Genomic DNA, 9,870 nt, shown 5'->3' with positions numbered 1-9,870 from the left:
TGTTTATGAGTGAGATTGGTCTATGATTCTCTTTCTTGGTTGCCACATTTGTAGTAATTCACTATAGTGGCAATAAGAAATGAATGTAGTAAATTGTGATATATTAGTTTATTTTGAGAGGGATATTTCTCTCAACAACCTTGAGCAAATAAGCTCAGTGTGCAGATTATTTTCTAGGAAAAGTAAAAAAAAAATACTTTAGTGGGTTATGTTATTAGCAAGCTGTGTCATTAACATATGGATACCTTTGTGCCCTTCTACAATGTCAGAATATATTGAGTGTTAATAGAGTCACCTTCACCAAGTACTTATACATTCCTCTGAAGTCATAACTATGGCAATATTCCATTCCATTCTGATAATATCTGGCACTAGAATGATACATCACACTTCAATCAATTACATATAGGTGCCAAAGTTAAAAATGAGTATATAGAAGCTAACAGGTAGTAAATGCAGCATTGGTATCAATCAGAGAGCCATTTCAGGTAGGCAGGTGCTCGGCTGAGGGAACTTGACAACTTTGAAGTTGGTGATACCAGTGACGGTAGGATGAGGCTAAACCAAGTCAAGGCACAGTTGGAAGTGTGTATCTGGCAATCTCCTAAGCAGTGGCCAATGACATGTGCTAAGTTGGTGCGCCATGGTGTGGGCTCAGGTGGTTCTCCTATGTTCAGATTTGAGGCTGCTGCTTTCATTGATTTGGTCTGTCCAATAAGCTTAATGGTGGTATTTTTTAATAAGCATGAATAAGCCTATGCTTTATGATGTTAAGACAGATGACGATTACTTATGAACAAGATGCCAAGTTATTCTGTCTCAGTATTTGTAGCCAGCCTCGAGTAACTTGTAACAAAGCAGCTGCTCAAGACACAATAAAATCTAGACAACATGATTTAAGATTCTTTTGCTTGTTTGGTTAATAGTACTGTTCAGTACTATTAATGGCTTTCTGGACTTTCTTGAATCCAGATAGGAAATGGCAAGGAAGTAGAAGAGTTTATGTAAATGAAAGATTTTGTAAATGAAAGCCAAAGGGAAGAGGAAGGTGTGAGTGGATGCCATAAAGAATATTTCAAACCTCTTTCTCATTTGCTTAGCCTTCTCTTGGCTTATCTTTCATTGGAGTCTGTGTTGGCGACTGTGTTTTCTCCAGAGGTAGATGATCTGTGCCTTTCAGCCTTTGTGCTAAAACTTATACTCTAGCTTCCCAAAAGGAATCTACACAGCTAGGAATGATACCACTTTGAAGAACCCATCTTTGTACTTAAGTAATTAGGACTTGGTGACTCTCATATGTTATACCTAATATCTAAGTTTTGTCTATAGAAGATTATCTGTCCTTGGAAGAATCTAGACTTTATTGGATTCATTTTCAGAATTATACTCTTCCCTATCAATTTCATCTATTAAGATTCTTCTGCATTAATGTTTTGTTAATCCCAAGTATCCAACTTTACAAATAAGTGGCTTATCTTTGCTACACTCAGCATTTGCTTGAACCTAAACTATTTTAATCTGGGCAGGCTAGAATTTGGATATACAATGTTTCTAAAAGGCACTGAGAGGAAAACCCACTTACTTATAGTAAATCAAAGATGTTAAGAGCTGAACTAGTGCTCGCTCAGCATCACCTGAAACCCTCCTAAAGATGCAGGAGAGCTGACTGCTCTGAACAGAGTCAGAAACTCTGTGGCTGAAACAAGCCCTTCAGGTAATTCTCATGCCCACTCAAGTTTGAGAATAATTGATATAGATGAAGTTTCACTCTCCCACTAGAACAGGTTTACAGCTAAAATGTTGGGAAATCTTGCTCTTCACCTGGCAGCTTAAATTTACAACTGCTCCCTCTCTGCCTGATTTCTGTTAGACTGTAATCTCTTGAATGGTTTAATTGAAAAATCACTTATGTTTGTAGCTGAAATGAAAAATATTTAAATAATTGCTTTTTATTAGAATTATGTATGTTGAAATTAGTTGGTTTTATCTGTATTCTCTAAAGATATTTATAAAAATTCATCTAACAGTAGCTATTCAGAATAATGTGAAATGTTTTACACCAAATCTTGTTCTGTATATGGCTAATCAAAGAATATTTAAGGTGACTGCATGGATTTCTTGGCTCAATATTTAAAGATAGACATTTTTAGATATTAATGTTTAATGTGTTGACATCTTAAAGTTGATTTTATGTAACCTTAAGTACTTGCAACTCCTAAAACCACCAAAGATTTGCAAAAGCAACATGGAATAATGCTGGATCTTTCTTTTCCTCCTATAGATTTGCTGAAATAAAGGTTGTTTGAAATTGATATATCTTTGTGGAATATTAGCAATGTAGATACTGTAATATTTAAGAAAAAGAAATACAAGTTTTGTTTTAGTGAACATATATCACTGAAAAAGAAAAACCAGAAGTTGTTTTTTCCATGTTTCTTTTTAGATAACCAACAGGAAAAGTGCTCACCAGTCTTCACTGATGGACCTGGATGGTTCCTACCTGAGTGTAGCCAAACCACAAACCTACTGTCAGACCAAGGCAAGGCCGAAGTCAGCAAACCAGGACTCAGTTTCCGAATCCCTTACAGCACTGAGGAATAATCCGTTTAAACCAATAACACTTCATCATCACAAAGAGGGTTTAGAGAGGGTGTCATCAGAAACCAGAACAGGTAATTCTGAATCTCTAGGGAGGAAACCAGTAGATGCAGCCCCAATAGAGAAAGTCCTACCTTCAGAAGACTTGAAGATAAAGGAATATCCACACCTTTCACGTACTCCATTAAGTCAGTACTGTGGTCATAAATGCTCTGAAAGTGAAGACTATGTTCGTGAGAACTATCAGCCTGCAAACATGGCCCCTCAGTATTGTAAGACACATATGGAATCATGTCATTGTGGGCTTTCCTGGGCATCTCTCATGCATGGTAGAGTGACATTGCAACCCAGTGAAGCTGATGTAAAAAAGCAACTCTCAGAAGACCGAAGGCAACAGTTGATGCTTCAGAAAATGGAACTAGAAATTGAAAAGGAACGCCTTCAGCATCTTCTGGCTCAACAAGAGACAAAGCTTCTCCTCAAACAGCAACAGCTGCACCAGTCCCGACTAGATTACAATTGGTGAGTCCTGCCTCTTCTTTCTGCACTGTATATAGGTTGGAGAATACAGTTTCAAACATTTGGTTTTTATGAACCTCAGTTCACAGAGGTTCTTCAGTATCTTGGCTTGTTGGAGCGCACACCAACTATGACTACAAGTAAATTGCTGTTTTATACAGACTGTATGCATACAAGTATGTACATGGTGCTTGTGTCTTTAAGGACACATGTGGAGGCCAGACGAGGACTTCAGGTGTCTTCATCTGTCATTCTCTACCTTACTTCCTTTAGACAGAGTCTCTACTCAGTCAGAAGCTCACCATTTCTGCTAGGCTGAATAGCCATTGAATTCTGGGCTCCACTTGCCTAACCACCCCCAGTGCTAGGGTTACAAGCATATGTAATCATGCCTATCTAGGGATGTGGACCACCACAATAAAAAGACAGAGCTGTTTGTCACTACAAAGATTGCTGTATTTACAGAATTGATAAGCATTTTCTGATAGCACATTTTGAGCCCACTCATGTTCTTCTCTCAAATTTCATAGACATATAAATCTAGATTTTTGTTGTTGTTGTTGTTGTTGCTAAGGTCCCTGGGATCTGATCCTGGGAGCTACTGCTGCTTCTGTTTGCACTGTGTTGTTTCTCTTGTGCTGCAGTCCAGTGTCCGGCTCTCCTTTCTGCCCTCTTAGTTGATCATCTACATTAATCTAGTGAGGTTTGTTTTCTTTCCATTGTACTGATGATATTCTTTTACTTATCTCAGGTGAGCATGTTTCCAAAGTACAGTTTTCTGTCTGGTTTTTATTTATGTCTTCTGTTTCTTTTTATAGATTTTCTGTCTTTCAGCTTCCTCAAGGATATTCAGAAGTGTTCTTTGAAGCATTTTTGTAGTGCTTGCTCTTTATTCTCATTAAGTATTTCTTTTTTTATTTCTTTATTTATTTTTATTATTTAATTAAAAATTTCCACCTCCTTCCCTCCTCCCATTTCCCTCCCACTCCCCCCATCCCCCTTCCCCTCCCTCTCCAGTCCAAAGAGCAGTCGGGATTCCCCTTTCTGTGGGAAGTCCAAGGTCCTCCCCCCTCCATACAGGACTAGGAAGGTGAGCATCCAAACAGACTAGGCACCCACAAAGTCATTAAGTATTTCTGCCATTTTTTTTCATTCTTGATGTGATGACTGATTTTCAGCTTTGTTCTGGGTATTTAGTTTGTAGCTTTAGTCACTGGGTGTTGCTTAAATATTCTTCTGTAGTATCCCTTCTCTAACATTGGTGACGCAGAGGGCTTGACTGCCTCATGAAAGCCCAGAGAAAATGAAAGTCTGGCTTCTACTCAGCGTTTGCTGGTAGGAACAGGGCAAGTGAGGCCACCCATGTGCCACTGGGGTGTATTACAGTAGAACAATAGAGTAGGTTTACTGTTTAAAAGCTTTCTACTTCTTTGACTATATAGCTGACCCCCTTCCATGCTTTTGAAGTTTCTAGGCCACCAGTATTCTAAGTGTATAGACAAAAACAAAGTCATTGAAAAGTGCATCCTTCCTTGGGACCCAGCCTACTAATTGCCCACCTTTCTGTCATTGTTTGCTTTAAACTCAGCAAGGAGGTTCATAGGCATCGTAACTGAACGGTACTGTTGATTGTCTCTTCCCTTTTGAAGCTTGCTGGAAATTTCTCAGGGAAGGGGCATTCAGGTCAACGCCAGCTCAAGGGCCTCTGGGCCCTATTAGGAACTTAAGTTGTGCCTGTAGGGGTCAATCAAGGGCAACAGCAGTGGACTGTTTTTGGAGTCTTTTAGACAGCCCTGACTAACAACTCAAAAGATGGCTTCTCACCTTTCATTTCTTAAACTCTAAAAATTTCTGTCTTCTGGAAAATTCTACAGAAATAGTTTGCACTTCCTCTCATTCTCTCTATCCCAATTTTCTTTTTAACCTAACTATTGGGTCCAAGGTTTATGCAATGATGGGGAGATAGACCACCAAAGTCTATTAAACCAGAATCAAGCTTTATTACAGAAAAAGAAAAAAAAAACACTATGGGGCACACAAAGCTTATCAGCTATAGCTGTGACAACAGCCAGAGATCAGCTTCTGAAATTTTGGCAGTGAGTGTTCGTTTTGGACCTTCTCTTATAGTAAAATCAAGCACCAGGTGTGGGTCAAAGAACTTTTGCAACCTTGAGGTCAAGCTTAAAGTCACAACATTTTAAGTTTTACAACTTTTGGTTATAGGACAATAGGATGTTAACTTATGATGTTTGCAAAAGCCTGTGGCTGACACAGCTGCTTTTCACTGTCCCTGAAAGAATGTAAGGCAGAGAGTAGAGTCACATAGGGGACAGTTAAAAATTAAGGAAATACAAGCAGAGGATCCCATAGAGGCAATAGTTAGAAGCTAAGCTTTGTCTGCAGTACCTGCCTAGCTGTGAAGCTGGGAGGCAGGAGACAATTGTTAAAAGTTTACCTCTGTACACAGTGGATGCCAGGATGTCTGCTGTTAAGGCAGAAAGTGTTTTTTCTAAAGGCTAACAGCAACTGCCACCTTTATATATTTTTTTCTTCCAAAATGTGTTTGGGCTTACAATTTTATATTTCCATTTTCCTGGATGGGAGCCTTTATTTCTATATTCTATTCCTGAACTCTTCACTGACTGTTTATTTCCTGTATTCAGAATTATTGTCCTCAAATTATCATGTGATGTACTCAGTTCCCTTGCATGGATGAGTATTACTCTGTGTAGTTGCTAATTGCAGTCTTTGAAAGTCCTCAGTGTTTTACACTAGGGTGTTTTCAGTCTTGTTGATCAGGACTTGTAAATATATACAAATCATGAAACAGTGCCCAGTCACAGTACTGTCCATCTTCAGACCTGATCATGCTGGTTTCTGGTGCCTTAGGCATCTCTTAAAGGTCTTTGTGGTTCTGTGAGTCTTGGCCATCACAATTCTGCCATTTCATTTGTTGTTTGTAGCTCTGATCATAAAATAAAATTCCCCCAGGTCAAGAAGTTAGAAGCTTCTAATGAGGTTACCAGATAAACTTAAGATACTGGAATAGAAGCTTTCTGAGACAGATTCTGCCTCTGTGGCCCAAGCTAACCCAAACATGTGTTTTCTCCTGCCTCCTCCCAAGTTTTCATCACACCTGCTTGCAGACACTTTTAACTGGAGGAGGTTCTCTCTTCCTGCTTTTCTGCTATGGAAATCATCTGATCTATTATGGTCAGTTGGGCCAGGCTAGGCCAGAAATCAGGACTTGGGTTTAATCAGTGTCACAATTCTCATTTCTAAACTGAAAGTTGGCCTACTGTCTGTCCTGCATTTTAGAGTCAGGCAATTTTATCACTTAGGAGTTATCTGAAAGTCTGCCCAATAGTGACGCAAACCAAAAATTTCTGTGGCAAATGAACCCTCCTAACAGTGCCTTTATTTTACCACTCTGTATTTTAAAACCTGGTTAAAAAATTAGTTCTAGATTAGATGCTGCCAATCATTCTAGTTTGCAAAACTTGCTGTGATTTGCAGTCACCTGTCTACCCATTTGCTCAATTTCCTAAGAAATGCTTTTTCTGAAAATTCGTCTTCGTGCAACTCTTTCCATACACCACTCAGCTCTTTCTCAAGCTATGCTTTCTCCTCTGGTTTAAATGTTTGCTTTCCTTTCCCAATTGTCTATGCCTTACTTAATTTTAGGTCTAGTTTTTTTGTCCCTAGCTCTTTAGGTTTTAGGATATATACAAAGGAGAATCATAATATATTTTATCTACTGTAGTCTATAACTCAGCTCAGTTTTCATTGTTTTAGCAAAGTATTTGTTATTTCTGCCCAAAACTATGTGGAAGGTATACCTAGATGACTAAAACCTGGCCTCTTTCTGTGTGTTATGCAGTCTCATATACTAATTTATATATAATATGAACAATTATATATCTTTACTGAATTTGTAATTTAAGTGATCAGGTAACTCACTTCAATTAGTAATAAATTAATACTGGCTATGTACATGGCATTATTTATGGTGCTTAGGATGTTTTAGGAAATGTATAGGAATACAATCTATAATTGAATACTAAATGAGTAGCATATAATTAAAGTATATAATAAAAGTCAGAGATGAGACTTTTCCTTTTAAGTGAATTTGGGAAAACATTAATGTAGTACCCAAGTCACTGGGACCCCAAAAAGACCACTAGAGACAGACTCATCAAAATGGAAAAGCAAGGTTTAATTATACAAATCGTGATTTGGACCTCTTCTTGCACACCAATGCAGTGGGAGCCAGAGGAGGTATCCCACATGCCACTCTTCCTAGGCAGGGTTTATAAAGGGAAAAAAAAACCCACAAACCTATTGTTTTGGGCATAAGGGGTACTGGTGACTCTCTGATTGGCTCCAGCCCAGGGGATTTTCCACTCTGTTGATATCAATCTTGAGCAGCTGGGCTACAGTCTAGGGAACTTCCCGTTCTGCTGACAGCACCTTCAGCAGCTGGACTCCCGACTAGAGAACTTTGCGTTCTGCTGACAGCCACCTTGGGGCCTAGTGCAAAATAGAGTTGGTTTTGTCCCTTCAGTTAACACTTACTGAATTCTGATTTATAATTGGTTCTGCCACCTTGAGATTACATACATAGTCAGTGCTTTCAGAAAGCCTTTCTTTGTGAGTCCTTTCTAAACTAGTTCAAGATTTATCCAGAATACAATTGATGGCAGTGCCAAGAAGCACCATAAACTCCTTTGGGAGTAAGAATGCATTTGTAATGAATAAACTCAAAGCTATTCATAAATATTGTCTTTGTCTTTCTCTTTTATACTGTATATACTGTATACCTAGCTAGGAGAACTGTACCACCTTTACCACTTAAAAGTGTTCCATCTTGGGTAAATTTTGTGCCTAGACCTGCCCCTCTTTCCTCTGTAAATACATATAATAAAGTTATTGCTTCTGGGGTATTCATGAGGATCAACACAATAATATATGTAAGAAATATTCCATAAGTGATTGCTACTGACTGCTGTTATTACAGTTTTTCTTACTCTTTTCTCATAATTACCTGATTTTAGCATTTGACACTGTGTTCATTTGCGTGTCACTACAAAATAATAATACTGTAAATTCTTTGTTTATCACCATGTATAATACAACTGAAAGAATGTCTTGTGATGGTGAAAATACCATGTTCATGGTTCTTTTACAAAGCATTTCATAGTTTTATTTAATAGCTATTTTTTAATATCTTTTGTTTGTTTTCTTGTTCTGTTTGCTTTGGATTTTTCAATATAGGATTTCTCTGTGTAACAGTTCTGGCTGTCATGGAATTTGTCTTGTAGATCAGGCTGGCCTCAAACACTTAGAGATCCACTTGCCTATGCCTGCCACATGCTGGTACTAAAGGTGTGCACTACCTCTTCCTCAATTTTTTTCATAGTTAAAGAATATACTTGTACATGTAATAGGAACTCATTTTCCAGAAAGCTGAAGGGATGCATATTAAGCACTATATGTTTGTTATCAGTGATTGATCCCTAAATTCTAGAAAGGGTTCATACGGATATTTTCAACAGCCTTCCCTTCTCAGTACATGTGAGTATGGTCTTAATCTCAGTAGATGCCATGCATTCTGTCTTAGGTTTTCTATTGTGATAAAAACACTGTGGAAAAAAAAGCGAGTTGGAGAGGAAAGGGTTTATTTCCAGTTAATAGTCCATCACTGAGGGAAGTCGGGGTAAGAATTAAGGAAGGAACCAAAGCAGAAGCTATGGAGGAACTCATTTTCTCCCTGTGGTTTGCTCAGCCTTCTTACAGCACCAAGGACCATCAGCACTGAAGGGAACTGAACCTTTTCATATCAATCATTAATCAAGAAAGTGCCCACAGGCCAATCTGGTTGGGGCCATTCTCAGTAGAGGTTCCCTTTTCACAAATGACTCTAGCTTATGTCAAGTTGACAAATGAAATTAACCAGGACACCTAGTTCTATTTTTGTCTGTGTCCTAAAGAAAATATATTGTCACTGATCTCCCAGCTCTTTGAAGTGTCATCATGAGAAGTTGGGTACCTCCTAAGTTTATGTTTTACAGAGTCAATAATACTTGAGAATTACAAAAGTCTTTATTTAGACGATGATGACTTAAATGGCTTCTATTTAAAGTGTTTCCTCAAAAGGCCCACATGGTGTAGGCTCAGTCATAAAGTCCAGAGATGGAGCTTAAGGGATATGATTAGCTCATAAGGGCTCTGGTCTAATCAAGTAATTGAGCCAATGAAATAATCCATTAACCCATCAATGAGTTGATCTTTTCTGTTAAAGCTATTGATAATTCACAATTTCCGGCATTATTATGACTTGGTAAAATCTACAAGACAGGCCTGTCCAATGTGTGCCTTTGATGGGTATTTCCCGTCCCTCTCTGCTTCCAGGCTGACAAGAGGTGAGCAGCTTTCTTCTGCTATGCTCTTCTGCCTCACTGCAGACCCACAGAAATAGAAATACAAACCATGAGTCCAATAAATCTTTCCCCCATTAATTTATTTACTTGTGTATTTTGTAACAATAATGAAAATTGTGATAGTAATGTTGATTGTTGCTGCGAACTTTCTGACCAGCAGGAAAGAACAGCCACCAGACGAGGATTCTTCTCAAATCACGCTTTATTGGAGCCTCTTGGTTGTAGGGAGAGCAGAAAGCAAGGGGCCCGTAGCCCTGAACTATAGCTGCTTATTTAGGGAGTCTGCCTAGCAACTTTTGATACTTTGATACTT

The 9,870-nt window shown here is 38.4% G+C and overlaps 1 protein-coding gene across 3 annotated transcripts in view; it reads left to right on the top strand.

The window, feature by feature from the left end:
• The window catches only part of Kiaa1328 (KIAA1328 ortholog), a 197,675-nt gene that overhangs the window by 98,757 nt on the left and 89,048 nt on the right, over positions 1-9,870 (top strand). For all 3 annotated transcript variants that reach the window (XM_013349344.2, XM_013349345.2, XM_026783478.1), the window contains one exon: positions 2,444-3,120. In XM_013349344.2, the coding sequence (XP_013204798.1) occupies positions 2,444-3,120 (677 nt within the window). The remainder of the gene's footprint in view (positions 1-2,443; positions 3,121-9,870) is intronic.

Source organism: Microtus ochrogaster, chromosome 18 (genome assembly GCF_000317375.1).
Source record: "Microtus ochrogaster isolate Prairie Vole_2 chromosome 18, MicOch1.0, whole genome shotgun sequence".
NCBI classification, from domain to species: Eukaryota; Metazoa; Chordata; class Mammalia; order Rodentia; family Cricetidae; genus Microtus; species Microtus ochrogaster.
Note: the sequence above shows the minus strand (reverse complement) of the source record. Positions and strands in the feature narration are given on the sequence as shown.